The sequence below is a fragment of the Callospermophilus lateralis genome, chromosome 16 (genome assembly GCF_048772815.1).
Source record: "Callospermophilus lateralis isolate mCalLat2 chromosome 16, mCalLat2.hap1, whole genome shotgun sequence".
In the NCBI taxonomy this organism is placed as follows: Eukaryota; Metazoa; Chordata; class Mammalia; order Rodentia; family Sciuridae; genus Callospermophilus; species Callospermophilus lateralis.
The window spans coordinates 29128897-29147777 of NC_135320.1; the positions used below are offsets into that span (position 1 = coordinate 29128897).

General features: G+C 41.1%; 1 protein-coding gene across 6 annotated transcripts in view; it reads right to left on the reverse strand.

Annotated features, from left to right (window-relative positions):
- Positions 1 to 14379: 14379 nt before the first annotated feature.
- Positions 14380 to 18881, reverse strand: part of Chd7 (chromodomain helicase DNA binding protein 7) — a 183537-nt gene continuing 179035 nt past the window's right edge. For 5 of the 6 annotated variants that reach the window (XM_076836465.1, XM_076836464.1, XM_076836463.1 and 2 more), the window contains 3 exons: positions 18272 to 18412; positions 17956 to 18060; positions 14380 to 16376 (listed from right to left, as the gene is read on the reverse strand). In XM_076836465.1, coding sequence (XP_076692580.1) covers positions 15459 to 16376; positions 17956 to 18060; positions 18272 to 18412 — 1164 coding nt within the window. In that variant the 3' untranslated portion in view covers positions 14380 to 15458. The remainder of the gene's footprint in view (positions 16377 to 17955; positions 18061 to 18271; positions 18413 to 18881) is intronic. The other variant, XM_076836466.1, reaches the window with a different exon arrangement.

Here is an 18881-nt window from a genome sequence, read left to right on the forward strand (position 1 = left end):
AAAAAGAAAAAAAGAAGTTGCATAAGACTTTCTTTTTCTTTTCTTTTTTTTTTTTCTTTTTGCAGTGCTGGAGATTGAACCCAGCTCCTTCCACACACAGGACAAAGTCTCTGCCATTGAGCTACATCCCAGCCAAGACCTTTCTGACAGAGAGTAGAAGACTTTCTAAGTAAAATCAAATCTCTGAGAGAAAGGTAATCCCAGTAGAAAAATGGGCAAAGGGGTTCAACAGGCCCTTTACCACAACAAAAATAAGAAAGCAACCCAAACTCACTGGTAATTAAAGAAGAACAAAATGAAACTATAATTTTACATCTGGCACCAATTAAAAAGATAAACAAGGGCAAATATTGATGAAGAGGTCCAGACAGATCATTTCTGCAATTTCTGTATGTCGCTGGATTGCAGACTGCCACAACCTTTTTGAAGAACAATCAGTTACACCCCACCATGCTAACTGTCTGTTCGTGTCAATGATCCTGCAAATCCTAAGGAAATTTGTACATGAGGAGTCCATACGAGGACATACATGAGGCTGCTCTTTGCAGCCTTCTTTTAGTATCAGGAAGTAAAGGCCAACTTGGGACTGATCACTGGGAAAGTGGGTACCTAAAATGTGGTGGATTCATATCCCCTATGGTAGGCTGAAAAATGGCCTCCAACTTTACCCTGTTCTGATCCCCAGAAACTGTATATGTTTTCTTTATTTGTCAAAAGCAATTTTGCAGATGCAATAGTTAAGGATTTTGTGATAGGAAGACTACACTGAATTATCCAGGTGGGCCTGATAGAATCACAACAGTCTTTATAAGAGGGAGCCAGAAGAAATCAGAGGAGAAGGAAGTGTGATAAGGAAAACAGAAAGGGACCACAGTCAAAGAATACAAGCAAGCTGGGCATGATGGCGCATGCCTGTAATCCCAGTGACTTGGGAGGCTGAGGTATGAGGATGACAAGTTCAAAGCCACTCTCAGCAATGGTGAGGTGCTAAGCAACTCGGTGAGACTCTGTCTCTAAATAAAATACAAAAATGAGCTGGAAATGTGGATTAGTGGTCAAGTGCCCTTGAGTTCAATTTCCAGTACCCCAGCCTCCCAAATAAAAGAATACAAGCAGATACTGCAAGCTGATTTTCTTCTTCTTCCAGAAGGACCAGTTTTGTTGAGACCTGAACTTAATCTAATTAAATTAGTTAATTAATAACAGTAAAAATAATTTTTTTTGGTACTAGAGATTGAACTCAGAAACACTTTACCACTGAGCTACATCCCCAGGCCATTTTATTTTGAGACAGGGTTTTGCTGAATTGTTGGAGGTCTCTAAATTGCTGAGGCTGGCCTCAAACTCACAATCTTCCTGCCTCAGTCTCCCAAGTCACTAGGATTACAAGCATATACTATTGTGTCTGGTGATACTCAGACTTTAGCCCAAAGAAAATGATTTCAGGCTTCTGTCCTCCAGAACTGTAGGATACTACATTTGTGTTGTCTAAGGCATTAAGCCTGTAATATTTTCAAAAGCAACATTATGGAACCAGCCTGGGTGTACATCTACAGATGAATGGGTAAAGAAAATGTGATACACACACATACACACACACACACACACACACACACACACACACACACAGTGGAGTTTTACTCATCCATGAAGAGGAATGAAATTATGACATTTGCTGATAAATGGATGAAATTGTAGAACATCATGCTAAGTGAAATAGGCCAGACTTAGAAAATCAAGGGTTCAATGTTTTCTCTCATATGCAGAAGCTATAGCAAAATAATGGAAAAGGGGTAGGGGAGGGTCCCACTAAATTGTAAGGGAAATCAGTGGAGTAAAGGAAGGGATTTGAGGGAGAGGGAAGAAGGATGCTAAAAGGGAGGAATTGTGAAATGAAATTGACCAAACTGTGCATATATAAATACACCCCAGTGAATTCCACCTTTATGTAGATCCATAAACCACCAATTTTTAAAAAATAAATAAACAAACAGAAAGAAGACCATAAAGTAAAGGAAGGAACAGAGAGGGAAGAAGGGAAGGAAATGAGGAAGTGCTAGGGACTGAAATAGAGCAAAGTGTATTCCATGCATGTATGATTATGTCAGAATGCACCTCACTATTATGCACAACTATGATGAACTAATAAAACATTTTGTAAAAGATGGTAATAATGTTACAATAGCAATAGGAAAGTAATATAGGCTGATCTTATGAAAGAGTTAAAAAGCAATATAGTTAATATATACATACATAAATTAATCTTAACATTTTCAATGTTATCAGAAAAAAAGTTTTAAAAGTATAGTGTGTTCATGGATTAGAAAACTCAATATTGTCAATATATCCTTCTGCCCCAATGGACACTTAGATACAATATAATCTCAGTCAAATCCCCAGTACCAAAAAAAAAAAAAAAAAAAAAATCCTCTCAGCTTGTGTGTGTGTGTGTGTGTGTGTGTGTTTGGTAGAAATTAACAAATTGATTCTAAAACATATGTGAAATATAAGGAAATAGATAAAATAACTAAAAGAGAAGAATATAGATGGGGTACTTCTATAACTTGACTTCATATTTTGTTATAAAGCTATAGTAATCAAGACAGTATGGTTATTATTGGCATCAATAAAGACAAATAGATCAATGGGCCAGAATCAATAATATAGTTAACAACAGCAAAAGTATGGTCAATTAAACAACAAATTAGTAAGTTATTATTATCTTGATTGTCTCAATGGTTTCACAGGTGTCAAAACTTATCTGAACATGTCAGTGTCATGTGCCAATTTATCCTTCAATAAAGCTGTTAAAATAAGATAAATTCAGAGAAGATAAAAAAGTATAATGATATATGTAACATACCACTTACATAATTAAAATATATACACACTCAAAAACAATGCTCATTTTGAACATACACATATATATGTAATAATCACATTAGAAAACAGTCTTCAGGGGTTGTGGGGTTGTGGCTCAAGTGGTAGAGCACTTGCCTCGCATGCCTGAGGTGCTGGGTTTGATCCTCATAAAAATAAAATAAAGGTATGTGTCCACCTAAAACTAAAAAATAAATAAAAAGAAAAGACTCTTCAGGGTGGGCTGGGTGGGTGGGAGCTGAGGGGCTAGACCTGGGGTAAAAGAAGAAAGAAAGAAAACAGGACAGAGACTCATAAAGACAATGATGATAAACAAAGGGCTTCTGCAGAAAAAAAAAATTGTTTTTAAAATTATCTTTATTATAGAAAAACATTTCCTAGGTCAATAAGATAGAATTTTGCCTTAATTTAAAAAGGGAAGAATTTTGAGACTTTTATAAAACTGATGCAATCATGTTACCGTCAAAGGGAGACAAGTTATATTTTAGCACTCTGGGAGACTGACTTGTGGATTACATATGCCACGTCTCTGAAAATCCTGTTAGACATTCTGTTAGCAGAAAAAAAGCTGCAATTCAATAAGGGCATAATCACCACAATGTTTATAAAGCTCCATCACACCCTCTACATAGGCCCATTGCACAGATGTTTAAGAACCCTCAAGCTGTGTTTTCATATGTAGACCTAACAACTAATTCCTAGCTGTAGTTTCCCTTTAAATAAAGCCAAGAGTAACTGAAGGTATGCTTAGCAGAGAGGTTTCCCTATGTAAAACATCATTTATTTTTCGTTTATTGTAGATGTTGGGAGGGAGTTAGAAAATAATTAGAAGTGTGTGCTTCCTTATAGCATGCTATCTCCACTAACTGAACTTCTAACCTGACATAAATACATTGCATACTGTAACCTGTTTCTCCTGATTATTAACCTTGAGCATGGCAACCTATAAATCATCCCCGAAACAGCTGGCGCTCAGCATTGCCCCAAAGGTACATGATTACGATCGTTTTATATATATCTTGGTATGCAGACATGAAAAATTCATTGAAGAGGTTGGTATTGTAAGACTTATTGTAATGAATTTTCTCAAAAACATAGATCATGCTTAAAATAGGTGTCTGCGTATTATAATGCAGCCATTTATATCTTTTTGAATTACCTTGCCCATAGCTCAGCCATTTTCTTAAAGTCAAACATGATGATACCTAAACAGATTTACTGCATCACTTTGCACTGCTTGAAAGTAGAAGTTTGCTCTTTTCTTCCTGTGTGTGTGTGTGTGTGTGTGTGTGTGTGTGTGTATGAGAGAGAGAACACCTACAGAAGCCAAGGGTACAGCTTTTTTCTTTTCTTTTCTTTTCTTTTTTAAGGGATTTATTTGGAAAGACATTCCTTAAAGGCATCCACATTTGCCTGGATTTGTCAAACATGAACTCATAGAGAAACCCCCAAACATGTTATGCATCTTACTAACTTACGAAGATGTCCCACTACTCCCTGCAAAATGTGGTTCATTATGTTAACATTAGAAAAATAAAACATTAGCACTGAAAGGGTCTGCAAGTCTTTTGCTGCAGGAGAGTGGAGAGAAGGTCCAAGTTGTGGGCCCCCATCTCAGGTTCACAATAATAATGAAATAATCAGATGAATGCTGCTTACCAGGCATGAGTTCAGTGCTTAATGCCTGATGCCCGGACCTGGTGGAATTCTCACTGAAGTCTCATGAAATGGTCTATTAAGATCACCACCACCTCCACCATCGTCACTGTTCCAACTTCACATCTAAGGGAAATATCCAGACAGGTGAAGTCGTTTGTCCAAGGCACAAAACCTGCAATTGGCTGAGCAGGATTGAACTGGACCGGCTTCAACCTGCCTCTTTCCTCCTAACCACAACACTAGATTGCTTTTTACTTCACATGGTGATTTCATACTTTCTCCTTTTTGATGTGGTTGGCTAGGCTTGTAAATTGGAATAGTAATGTGAACTCATAAGACAGTTGCCTCCTTTGAGAGGGCTGCCATAACAAAAGTAGTATGGACTGGGTGGCTTAAACAGCAAAAAGGTATTTTCTCACAGTTCTGGAGTCAGGAAGTCCAAGGTCAGGGCATCAATATGGTTGGTGTCTTCCAAGGCCTGGCTCCTTGGCTTGTAGAATTTTTATCTTCTCTCTGTGCCTTGGTGTCCCGGTCTCTTACAAATACACCAGTTGGATTGGATTAGGGACGCCCACAGGACCTCATTTTACCTCAATTATCTCTTTAGAACCCTATCTTCAAATGCAGTCACCTTCAAAGATACTGGAAGTTGGGACTTCAACATATAAATGGGGTGGGGACATAATTCAGCCCTTAATGAATGGGATGCCTTTTTCTGGTGGAATGCTGCCCCTAAAGACTCCGGATTAGAAACCAATAGGTCTGGTCCCTGTAGGTGTTTAAATCTTTCTTTGCCAGGTGAAAGCTGTTAAAACTAGCAAACTCTTTGTAGCTGCCTGTGCCTTTTTAAACTGAGCTTTGGGAAAGAGAGAGGGTTCCTGGAAGTCAACCTCTGGGGCCCATGTCCTGTCTCTCCTGGGCCCTAGAGCTGGGCCCCATAGCCCACTGGTCTCCAATACAGGTTCGAGTCAGCTGTCTCTGCTGACCACAGCCCCCCACGGCGACGCTGCAGCTTGGGGTCCTAACATTCAGGGCTGAACAGTGAGGCTGCAAATAAGATGTTGAACTTTTTAATCGAGAAGGGAGAAATGATAAGCCCTCTATGCAGAAAGGTCTTTTTGCTTTTCACCTCGGCTTCCTCCTCCTCAGGAGGGAAAGCTGAAAACAGCTCTCCAGGGCCTATTTTGTTTTGTTTTGATGTGATTTTTATACTGAAGGGCGAGTAGGAACAGGAGAGCGGGCCCTGGGCGTGCTGGGGCGGAGGGAGTGGCGACCGTGGGCGCTGTCTGCCATCTGGCAGGGGCGGGCACACCCTGGGCGTCCGGGAACCGCGTTAGCTTGGCAGGGATGCCATTCTGGTCCGGTGGCCAGCTTCCAGAAGCCAGACAGGGAGGAAACGACTCCTTTCTGTCTTCTAGCTTTGTGTGAGGACTAGAGGAGAGGCCGAGAGGTGTATTCGATTGTCCCGAATTTCTCTCGGCCTCTATGAATGAGGGAAATAATTCATTCCACCCCAAACAAACACATTTACACACATAAGCGTTGGATAGATACAATGGGGACAGCATCCCCCGTGGTACTGCCACCCGCAGGGACAGTAAGCACAATAGTTGACATTGTGAGTGTTTACTCTGTACCAGTCTGCTGAGGAGCTCTAAGCATGATGTCATCAGACTTTAGAACAGGCCCTCATACACTGACACCCCCACTGTGTGCAGGGGACAAGGACAGTCTGCACTGCTGGCTGTCACACACGGAGAGGAGGGTCCTTGGCACAGAGATATTTGGGGGCAACACAACTTAACTGGATTTTCTTCTTCAGGGTCTACTTCTTCATCAGTTTTCCATTTCTAAAATGGCACTGAAAGTGAGCCCCATAACCTCAAAGGGCTTTGCCACCTTATTTTCTTACTCCCCTATCAGAGAGGGGTCAAAAATCCTTTGAGGATCAAAGGCAACACAGAGATCCTCTTTCAAGAGAAACACAAACACACACATAATTATGTCTCCAAGTTTAGGCAATTTGGAGCCACTGTTACAAATCTCTCTGTGGACTTAGGGAAAGAACCCTGGTTTTAAATCCGGATTTTTCAAAGTGTAGGCTACCAAACATTTTGGATTATAAATCAAGTTAGAGGGGAGTACTTATTTATTTTGGGTGCTGAGTCAGTGAGCCGCATCCCCAGTCCTTTTTATTTATTTTTGAGACAAGGTCTTGCAAAGTTACTTAGGGCCTCCCTAAGTTGCTGAGGCTGGCTTTGAACTTGCAATCTTCCTGCCTCAGCCTCCCAAGTTGCTGGGAGGTGTGTGCCACTGCACCAGCTTATTTATTTTAATGAAATAAAACACAACAGAAAATATCAAAGTGTATTAGAGGGAGCAAGAATATATTTTGTGAAGCTTGTTTAAAAAATTCGCATTCAAATAGGAATGTGCAGGAGGCCCCAGTGTTAGTTTTGTTTGAGAACCTGCATTCTAGAAGCCTCACACCCAGCCCTGGCTCCCTCCTCCAGGCTCAAGTCTGTGTTGCTCTCTCAGCTGAGAACTGCCTGTGTTTCAGGATGAACACCAGCCCTATTCCTGTAGAACATTCCTTACAGGCCGGAACACCCGGCCCCACTGATTCAGTGTTTTTTACACAGCATTCTTCTATGCAACTTCTTTAGAACTCCTCAAAGAATGATGATGGCCAGGCATGGTGGTGCATGCCTGTCATCCCAGTGGTTTGGGAGGCTGAAGCAGGAGGATCATGAGTTCAAAGTCAGCCTCAGCAACTTAGGAAGGCCCCAAGCAACTCAGTGAGGCCCTGTCTCTAAATAAAATATAAGAAAGGGTGGGGATGTGGCTTAGTGGTTAAGCACCCTTGGGTTCATTGCCAAGTTATGCTTTATTGAGGGCCAATTCAGTGCCACTTGCCAAGGACTTTACATATTCCCTATTTCTAATCCTCATACAACACTACAAAGAAGGCCTGACAATTATTATTAAGTCCAGTGTACAAATGAGAAAATTAAGGCTCAGAAATGGACCCAAATCTCTTCTCGGTGTGTGGTAGGAGCTATCTGGTTGGTGTTGCAACATGGAAGAAAAACCACATTATGTGGTTTAGTGTCCACAAACCAGCCTGCAAGATCCAGCTAAGCCAATGGCTCACTGCATGTCACTGAATCTTAATATCTTTAAAGTCCCAACTAACTTGCCTATTTCAAAGTGACAAGTATCAGTTGAGAAAATGTGTGTACTCTAGAACATTTGATGTGTGTGATTTGTATTAACTACCTCAGCAACATGGGAAAGTCCTTGGGACCAAGGAGCTTGACCACATCCTCTCCTTCCCAATTCACCCTCCAGTTTCACATTAAATATTTGGCAGTTGATTGCTGCTTAAGGACAAGAATGATGCCTATTGCTTTTCTCTTTGTCTAGCATAACAAGCTTTGAAAAAAGTATCCTTTATTAATATGCAAAAAGACTCCATGACCTTTGTCCTTAAGAGGCTTAATGTAGGAAGGCCCAAAGAAAGAAAGCAAGCTGCATAAAGCTGCATTAACCCATCCATTGAGTGTCCAGGTCCAGAAGGAAATCAGCATGAGGACACTGGTGGCAGGGATGCCATTCTCTGGCCATGGCTGCCACCATCCCCACCCCATCCACCACCACCCCCATCCACACTCCCATTCGCTTCTCTTTTTTGTGGTGCTGAGGTGCTGCAGATTGAACCTAGGACTTCATGTATGTCAGGTAGGCACTTTATCACTGAGCCACATCCCCAGCCCAGCTGCCACCATTTTTAGGTCACTATTGGTGGCACCTTTAAGAGAAGTGAGATATGAGCAGGAGAGGTTAATATGTGGGTCGTTTAACTGAAGTGCTTCAACTGTTTTTAATTTTTTGAAGTAATTTAGAAGCCTAGATGGCCTGTCTTTAGAGCAAAACAAGATTAATTTAAGCTGTCCCTTCTGGATGAGGTTAGGTGAGGAAGCTACAATTACAGGGAGCTGAGGACAACTGATCAAGTCACAGGTCCTCTCCCTGGATCTCTGGTTTCGGTATCTTCTTACTTAATTATTCAACACATTTAGCCATAACTGACAATCAACTGGCTAGGATAATTTGTACCTGTAACAGCTACTGAAACAGTAAGTCTGCCTAAACCTTCAAGTTCTGGTGGATTTCAGTGTCTCCCTGAGGGCAGAGAGAGACATCGAGTGCTGTCTCATCCATGAAGATAACTATGCCACATCCACACGCATTTTAAATCTGCAGGGACGAGTCCAATAGCATGTCATTGTAATCAAGTCTACTGTTTGTCTTTAGTTTTTAAGGCTATATCATACTACAAAGCAAGATTGTAAATTGCTTTGGAGAAGCTTTCTGATAAGCTTGTTGGAATCATTTCAACTGGAGATGAGTGTTTGGTCATTTAGTCATTGAAGCTCTAAATGCGAGGAGAAAGTACTGATTCTCAAAGATGCATTTCTTCTTGCATGTAGTCCAAAACACCAGTATCTCCTAGACCCCTCCCACCTCTGGAAGGCTACTGTGGCTTTGCTCTTTTGGGCCTGATGAAAATCACATTAAAAAACCAACATAAAAACAAAACGCTGCCCCCCTCCATGATATTATAAACAATATTCAGATTTTGTAGTAACAATCTGCAACAATGAGGTTTTATTGGAAATAAACAATCAATACGAGCACACACATCAATAAGACAGCTTTTTGGTTGAAATGTAAAGCAACCTCTTCCGCTTTAATTGTATTTATCCCTCACTGCCATGTATTCTGATGGCCCTTGGATTCTTTTCTCTAAGTGGGGCTGGGGGCTGAAGGGCCAAGCTCAGAACCTTACCTTGGGTTGTCATGGCCATGTTACTATTTTATCCTCAGAACACAGAAGTTCTGCACAAAATGGGACAGGCGTTATTTGTAACTTTACAGTTTTAAGAGTGAGGGGGAAAGGGAGATTTTAAAATGGTTTTACATAACCCTGTGGGCTATTCTGAGTCAGTCCAGCTGCTCCTCAGAAGCTAGCTATGGCTGAAGGAGCAGACCTGGAGCCGAGAAACAGGGCAGCTTCATCTGGGGAAGAACAATGGCTCTGCAGTCAGACACAATGGCTGCCTCTCATTTTCCAGAGACTCTCACAATAAGATGGAAAGGACCATGGAGTTGCCTTGCAGGGCCCCCAGAGCCTAGTGAGGGAACACTAGCTCTGCAGCTACAGATATGCAAATCTGTCATGAGAGCTACAATAGCCCAGAAAAGCCCTGTGGGTGGGGACTTGATCGAAGCAACACCAGTTCCACTGGGGCTAGCTATTTTCTGTCCTCACAGGAACCACAGGTTCCACACTTTGTCATCTCCACTTCTACAAGCTGGGGCTGCCTATTAGGGCCCTTCAGTTCCAAGGTAGCCAGGGACAAAGAAGCCATATTTCTATCCAGAAATCCTAGAGAATATGCAATAACATGCAAAAACATTTAGACTGTCAGTTGCATAGGCCATGTCAGTGTGGATAGATAGCATGCTTGTAACTGTTTAAGTCATCTGTTTGCGGTGTGTGTATATACATATGTACACACACGTTTATATCATTTTAATGTTTCTGTAGTTGAATATACATGTATTTTAAACTTGAATGTCTTTTAGTCATCCTTTACTAGTCACTTTTGTACCATAAAATTCTGGAAACTTCTCATGTATTCTTCAGATCATACCCTCAGTGGTTATTAAGACTTTGTAGCCAGATTCGTTTTAGGTTTTTGTACTTTTAAGACTGTAGGTTGGATCGTTAATGGCAACTTTCTACTTGAGACAGATGGTCCACAGCTAGCCACGGCTCCCACTGGAGAAGTCTAAATTCTCATTTTGGCCACCACACTTGTCTTAGCACTTGGCCTTGGGCAAATGATCTGACTCCCCAGGTAAAGGGGTGGTGGCAAGGACATGGGTCTAACTCAATGGGGTGTGGCATAGATTAACTCACAAGTGCCTATTGACAAAAATGCTGAATTCTACAATGGGAGCTTCCCGGCTCCCAAGGAAGCCTAGGGAAACATGTTAACAGGAGGGGGCTTCCATTCTCCAATGCTATGTACACTCCGGAAAACTATTACCTGTTCAGCCTGCTTAATTTTTAGTCACCCAGCCTACACCCAAGTGGAAGCTTCTTCAACCGAGGCTGACAATGATGAGCCAGTTTGGGGTTGCAAAGCATATGAAGTCACCACAGGACCTGGCTCCTGTCACAGAAAAGAATCAAGTTCCTCTCCTCGGTAGTTTTGAGCTTTCAGATCAAAATGTAGAGACTGGTTGGGAAAGGACAAAGGAGGAAGCCACCTAGATTGACTCCTAAACAATATTTTGACCTGGTGGTTCTGTTTGTTATACACTGGAAATCTATTGTGCTTTCCTTGAGCTACAACACAAAAGTTCACCATGACAGATTTCTCTTAGAACCCAGGGAAGACTGTAAGGAAGGAAGGCTCATAGGAAGGATGCTACTATGAAAAGGCACTGCCACATCTAAAAGACACATCTGTGAACATGTGGATACAAACTCTGCCATCTTTGCTCAAGTGATAAAAAATTTCGATATTTGAAATTTAGTCACTCCCTGTTCTTCCATTTCCTTTAAATTAATTGGTAAACATTTGATTACGGAGATCTAAATTAAAATTCAACTGTACATTGGAAGGTACAAAATAAGACCTATAGACCCGCAGAGATCCATTGGAGGCTGATTGTATGTGGTACTGGATATCGACTTACAGATTCCAAAATACCTCGAAAAGGACCATTCTCATCCTGACCAGGAAATTCCCCAAGTTGGATGACTCCTCCACCAAAAAAACTCAGTGATGAAATGCTTGTCACTGAAGGAGTCTTACATTAGATGAAATTTCAGCAGGTAATTTATCTTTTTTTTTGCCAAATGGAGTCTACTTTACTGTAAGACATCCTATAAAACTGTGGTAAATCTTACCTGTGCTGAGAAAATACATAAAACTGCTCATTAGAGAGCCATGTTGACTGAGTAAGAGCGATCCCAAGTTTTAAGTGCTTGTTAGTAAGAAGTCGTTTATGTTGTTTTGTGTCCTAATTTAAATTTATGGATGGAGACAGAGATGTTCACTGCACACACATCACTTGGGCAGGCTCAGACATTCTCACCCACTCTACCTGTCAGAAGTCACTTCTAAAGAGATTTCAGAAGTCACTTCTAAAATCTCTTCCTCAAGACAATTAACAAATGTTTTTCATTGAATCAAAAATTAACAGGACATGAAGGAAAAAATTTGTTTTCAGTATTCTTATTCTATTCTCATAACACGAGTCTCAGCATTATTTTTTAAAAACGCACAGTGGACATTCTTTATCTGTTGGTTTTTCAGGTGCTTTTCAGTAGTACTAGTCCTGAATTAATTGAATGTATTCACCAAAGAGTTAAATAGGAGGCTCTACCTCTTTAAAAATATATCTGGAATCCATCCACTGTTTTCCAATTTTGTCACCACCAACTACCTAGATCAAAGGCTGCTACAGGAGTCTCCCAGTTGGAATTCCTGACTCCCTTTTACAAGTCCTTATTTTTGCAATTGCTGCTGCACTGAACTTTTAAACACACACATGATCGTATCACTTCCCTCCATAAAACCAAGAACTTAATTTAGTGCATAGAAGGACACCAACCCTCCCACCTAGGCCTTCCAGGACCTGTGTGATAGGGCTCCTGCTTCCCAATGCTTATTCCAAGTTTGTTGCCAATTCCAAATACTCTTCCCTTTGCCTGGAACATTTTCCAATCAGATCTTCATCTGTCTACTGCTTCTCAGCTGTGAGCCGAGCTCTCTCCACAGCGTCATGCTTCCTTACCACCTATTGCCTTATTTAATAGTATAATAATCCATCAGCCACCTCTTCCTACTGGAATATGTTACATGACAGCAGGGATTGGTCTGTTTTCATTTCTTTAATTTCCAGCATAGCATCTAGCACAAGGCACCCAATACACGTTTGCCAGTGAATGTTGAACATGCTAGCACAGTAGCTAAGAGCTTGGGCTTTGGAGTTAAGCCAATCTGGGTTTAAATACCAGGTTTTCAATTGACAAGTTCTGTGATTCATTTGGGTTAAGCTCTTTTTTTTTTTTTTTTTAAAAAAAGACTTGATTTCTTTATATGATATAAATATTTGTAGGGCAAAACAAATACAAATATAAATGAGCTAACTGGGACTCAAGTTTACTTTGCCAGAGTTCACAACATTCATCTATTATTCAAGGAGCAGGGAGACATAAAAATACAGGAATATCAAGCACTTCAGATCATCACTAGAAAATGATTTTCTTTCAAGACCTAAGAAGCGCTGTGCCTTAGGAGGGTGTGCATAGGCTCTGAAGTCAAGACTACCTGGTCCACACCTTGCTCCTGCACTTGCACATTGGCCAGTTGGCTGCACTCCCCATGCCTTGCTCAGCTTCCTCGTGAAGAGCAGTATCTCCTTCAGAGACAGGCAGCGATGCCTGGGACAGTTCTCAGCACCTGGCTACTTCGCTCACACTAAGTGTACACTGGTTACTATCAGACTGAATTAAAAATAGTTCTTAGACTAAAAATCTAGTTATCAAGAATTCCACTGGAATGGAAAAATGCACTTCATCGATGTGCAAATCTGAATGAGTTTAAAATCATGTCAACAGGTGAACCATGAACAGAGTGGGCTTTGACTTAGCAACTCAGGGTTTCTGCTGGCTGCAAACAACTGACACCTTCCTTTGAGGTTCATCATCATTGCTCTTAACAATTGATGTTATGGGGATAGTCATATTGCCTTCTCTATTTATGGAAGCTCACCAGAAAATTTCCAATACATATAGAATCGTGGGAAGACTTCATAATGCATTCAACAAATTCTCCCTACTCTTTCAGTTATTTAAATACTTCAATTCCCTGTACTTGGTGCAGAGCTGGTCTTACATTCCATGTCCAGTGAATTTCAGGTCAGAAGATATGCTAAGGCACTTCCTCCCAATGCGCACTGCCCATTAAAGTTCAAGAGATAATCGTACTAGATGCAAATGAACTGAATCCCTTGTCTAAAAGGAATTTACACATGCTGTCTTATCACACGTTGGGTGGGGGATAGCCTGTGTGTATACCAGGGCAGAGGAGGAAGGGGAGGGAACAAAGGGCGGGCAGGGGGCAACACGAACAAATCAATTTCACCTACATTTCCTCTTCTTTTTGGCTGGATGGAAATATTGCTTTGTTTGTTCAGGTGACATAAAGGTGAAAATGGTAGGTCTCAATTTATATTTTACTTCAAATATCAAAGGTCATAAAGGGGCCTGCAAACCAAGGGCTCTTTAGACTCTGTGTGCGTGCATACGTGTGCTGAAGTGGTTCTGTTTTAATGCCACATGGGTTTTTCCACACACTGGTTTCTGGCATCAGGCTCTGGTCTGCAGGACACCAGAGCGCCTTTGTGTCCCTTGCTGACACTATGGCATTGTGTTTTTCTAACCATTATCCAAGGATAAATGACCTAGATATTGTGCCTATTAAAGCCTCCTTTTTTCCTTTGCCCTTTTGTTCTTCGGTGTACCACATTATCACACGCTGCACACATTTTTAAGTATTCTCCGTCTCAGATGCCCTTTGGGGGAAGAGTAGGAGGAGGATTTTGTGTGCTTTTTCTGTTGAGATATCCGGCATAGAACTGTGTGAAGGTAATTCAAGGTTTTCCTTCCCATCTAGTCTCAAAGACAATCACTTTAGGGTATTACTAATAGCTAATCTGGTATAAGAGGATATATCAAGAAACTGTACAAAAGCCAGAATGCTGTATTTGCATCTATTGCGAATACAAAAAATAGAGTGAACACCAGTTTCCCTACATACTACATTCTATAATTACATCTCTGCATATCATGGGTCACTTTTATTAAAAGCATCATTACTACAGTTGGCAGCAATTTACATTTTATCTTACATGATAGCAGTTTTCAAAGGAAAAATAAAAGGACATCACAACAAAGAAAAACAATACATTTACAAAGTCATGTCTGTAAACTTCAAGGCTAGTTTAGAGCTGAGGTAATGCTGTTTTAGCTTTGTGGCTAAAGTAACAAAGTCCTTTAATTTAAAAAAGGTACCTGATTCTCACTTCTCTCACTCTTTATTTATTTTTCTATTTATTTTGTTTATACCAGTGCATTACAAGACCACGAGACAATGGAACTGTAGTTCTGTCTGGCAAGAACCCTCCCAGTAGGTTAATTTTCCAAAGGGACCCTTCACATTCAACAGCTGCCTTATTATTGCTGCGCCTCGGGACAGAGGCGTTCACACTAGCGTGGAGATTGTCAGAGTGTGTGGATGTGTGTGTATGCGCAACGTGGGAACCCCCGTACAGTCCAAAAGGGAAACGAATGAGCAAGTATGATATGTATGGTAAATTTCATCTTGACCTTCACAGCAAAAAAAAAAAAAAAAAAAAAATTAAAAGTTAAAATTAAAAAATTAAATATATAACTTCATACTTCCTTTGAGCAGCACTTCCTTCCATTAGTGCCACTCAGTTACAAATTGCTCTTTATTATAATACCAATGGTACCAAAAGAAAAAAAAAAGCAGAGCATTATGTAAGTTTCCTTAAAAAGACATGATCACCTCTCAAATTTCATCTCTCCTAGGGATAATAAATAATGCACTGCACAATACTTAATGACCAAGATACCTTTTGACACACCTGTATAACATGACTTGGACTTTTTTTTTTTTCTTTTTTTTTCTTTTGCTACACTATGTTACAGAACAGCTTATAAAACTAGGTATGAACATTAACTGTGAGTGTAAACAGTAGGACTACCACTTGTCAAAAGTTTTAAACACTTTAACTGGAACTGGTACTGGTTATTCATCATTTTCATTGTTTTCTATCTCGTCCCCCCCATCGAGCGAGTCGAGCTCTTCACCCTGTGCTGTCTCGTCTTCGAGGACGGAGGACTCCGCAGTCTTGTCCAGGCTCTCCTCCGCATCGCTGCCTTCCAGGTTCTCTGCATCCTTAAAGGGGCCTCCCTCGGCCTTGTCAGCAGCCTTTTCTTCACTGGAACCCACGGCATTCTGGAGTCCGGCCAATGCGGGGAACCCAGGCAGCGTCAATCCCCCCAGTCCTGGAGGTAGAAACATGGATGGGTAGAAGAGGCCTGGGGCCATGGTGGACAGGAGGAAAGGGTTGAAGGCGAGCGGGTTGGAGGGCAATCCGGCCGGGGCAGTAGCAGCACCAACAGATCCATTCGCAGAGTCAGTAGCTGAAACAGCATCTGTGCTTTTCTCAGAGTCTTTGTTCTCGTCTTCGTTCTCCTTTCCTTTCTCTTCTCCTTTTGAAGTGCCGTCTTCCGGTTCTCCTTGACTAGAAGCAGTAGTGGTGTTTCCAGTAGCAGCTGAGAGAGGGCTGTTCAGCAGCCCGCCCAGTCCGAACACGTTGGGCAGGCCTGCCATTCCTGGCAGCATCAGGGGCAGCACGGCAGCAGGGTTCTTAGCATCGCCTCCGGCGGTGGCAGCTGTCGCCAGTCCTGGAGGGAAGCCCATGAGACCCGCCAGCTGGAGGGACTGGAGATTCTGGAGGTTCTGCAGGCTCGTCAGGTCCATCCCAGCAAACAGGCTGTTCACCAACAAGGGATTGATCCCTGACGTGGAGGCGACAGCAGCAGCGGCTGCAGCTGCTCGGGCAATTTCGCTCTTGGGCCTTCTTCCTCTTCTGCTTGCTCCTTCTCCCCTCACCACAGGTCCAGTGAGAAGGCGGTCAAACATGGACTCGGGAACAAAACCCTAAAGGAACAACAGCAAAGGCAAACAATGGCTTCAGAGGTTGCAGAAGAAGAAAACTTGATTTCACTGTGGGCACCTGTGATAACTGGAAGTGATGTTCTAAAGGGAAATACGTCAGCCATCATTCCCATTCTAAAAGCTCAATGGTAAAACTTAGGAAAGAAAAAGTGTGTGTTCATTATCATCATGCCAGCTTGCTGAATTGCAGAAAAATTGTCCAAGGTAAATGTCACATCAGCTACTTCCATCATGCAAGAACTAAGTCATCAAAAAGCAGCCGATGACTGGTGACAGTATGTGGCGCATATACACACCATACCACCACGCTGTACCTCTTCAACGTGGATAATTTTCATGTGCAAATTAAATAGCTTTCAATTAAAAAAATGACTATGGGAGAAAATTTATCAAATAATGAAAGTTAAATACCTTATAGGATTTTTATACACATGATAATCTTTTCTTTTGGATATTTCAAAAATTAAGTAATAGGAAAAAAGTAATTGAAAAAGATGGAAAATTGAATTAACTCAGATTATATGTTAGTGTCCATCCTAGAGAAATGAAAAGTCATGTTTACAACAAAACCTGTATACAAATGTTTGTAGCAGTTCCATTTTAAATTTCAAAAATCTGAAGTCCACTCAGAGGTCCTTCTGTGGATGCTGGACTAACATGTGGAGGTATATCCAAGCAATGTAATATTCAATAATGGAACAGAACCAACTTTTAAGACACACAACCCCTTGGATGAATAATATAATAAGCAGAAGAAATCATCTCAGAAGGTTGCAGACTTTATATTTTCATTTTACCTTCTCAACAAGATAGAACTCTAAGGTATGAAGATAGGTCAGTAAAGGTTAGGAGCTTGGGTCGGGGAGAGGATAGCACAAGGAGACAGGCGGGAGGGAATCTATCCTGACCATAGTGGCAGTTCATAGGACAGTGATGCATGTCACAACTGATGGAAGTACACACCAACAGGAAATAGTCAATTATATTGTATAATCCAAACATATATAAAACAATTCATGTCATTAATCAGTAATTTTAAAATTGGAAATCATAATTAATACTTTTTTTTTTAAAGAAAGAGTGAGAGAGAGGAGAGAGAGGGAGAGAGAATTTTAATATTTATTTTTTAGTATTTGGCGGACACAACATCTTTGTCTGTATGTGGTGCTGAGGATCGAACCCGGGCCGCACGCATGCCAGGCGAGTGCGCTACCGCTTGAGCCACATCCCCAGCCCAATTAATACTCTTAATGAACTCAACCAGCAAGAACTCCACTGTATAGAGGAGCTGTTCAATAGGCTTACCAGGAGCAAGTCCACCTCCAAGACTGTGAATGTGTTTCTACACAAGCCTTTTAAACCACAGTCAATTCACTTCAGATTAATGATGTATTGACGTAAGGAACGATGATGTGTTAATGAAATAGTAAAATCATGTACTATGTCCGTTCTTTTAAGATAAGAATAAGTTACAGCTAAATAATCAATGGCCAATGGAAGATAAAGGAACACAGTTGTATATGGATACCTTTCTAAAAAGAGATGCAGAGTTTGTACTTACAGACTGCTTAACTATATCGGTCCAGTCTGGAGCAACTGCAAATTCAGGATTTTCTTCTAGCCACCTGGGTAGATCCTTCATTGGAGGTGCCATAGCTCCACCCATCTGGGAAAGGCATTTTAGGAAGGATTAAAAACCCCAGAGTCTTCCCTCCCAACTCCCCTCATTTCTTCTTCCTGCCCCACCTGTATACACACGCATACACATACTCTAGGAGAAATGGAATTCTTCCTCCTTACAAACAATGGCAGGAAAAGACACTTCTTTCGGGGTTTAAAAAAAATCATGGCGATCAAGTCCCTTTTCCAACCTTTACCTTCTTCCCATTTCGCTTATTGACAACAGGCACCCTTTCTTCTCCTGTCAAAGTGTTTATATCCAATTTATTAGGATTTCGACATCGATGTCGTTTCTGTTTCGGTTTCTGAAACGAGGAAAACAGCACATCTGTGTTCTTCTGCAAAAGAAAAAATGCATTCAGTAAAACTGTTTTTAGCACCAACTCTTTCCTATACAAATGCCAAAGAGAAGCGTCAGGTCATTTTCAACTCTTATGGAGGTTTCAAGAACCATTTGAAGCATTCAGAGGCTATACTGTTCTTTAAAAGGAACCCCAGGCCCTGGACTATCAAGAACTAAGCAAACATATAAGAATCTGCTCAATCAATAACTCCTTTAAAGGGTTTGTTCAAAAGTTTAACTAATTTATGGTATTTAAACAACAACAACAACAACAGCTTTCTATAGTCCCTTCACTGATTTCTAGTCAGCAACTTGAACACAGAGACAAAGTGAGATTTTTGTTCCCGAATCTTGTGTATTGATGATGTGGTAAGGGTGGGGCAGCGAGGAGGTCTTTAACAGCAAGAACTGAGTGGGCCTAAACTAACAACAACAACAATCCGAAACCAAGGCCCAGAACACTT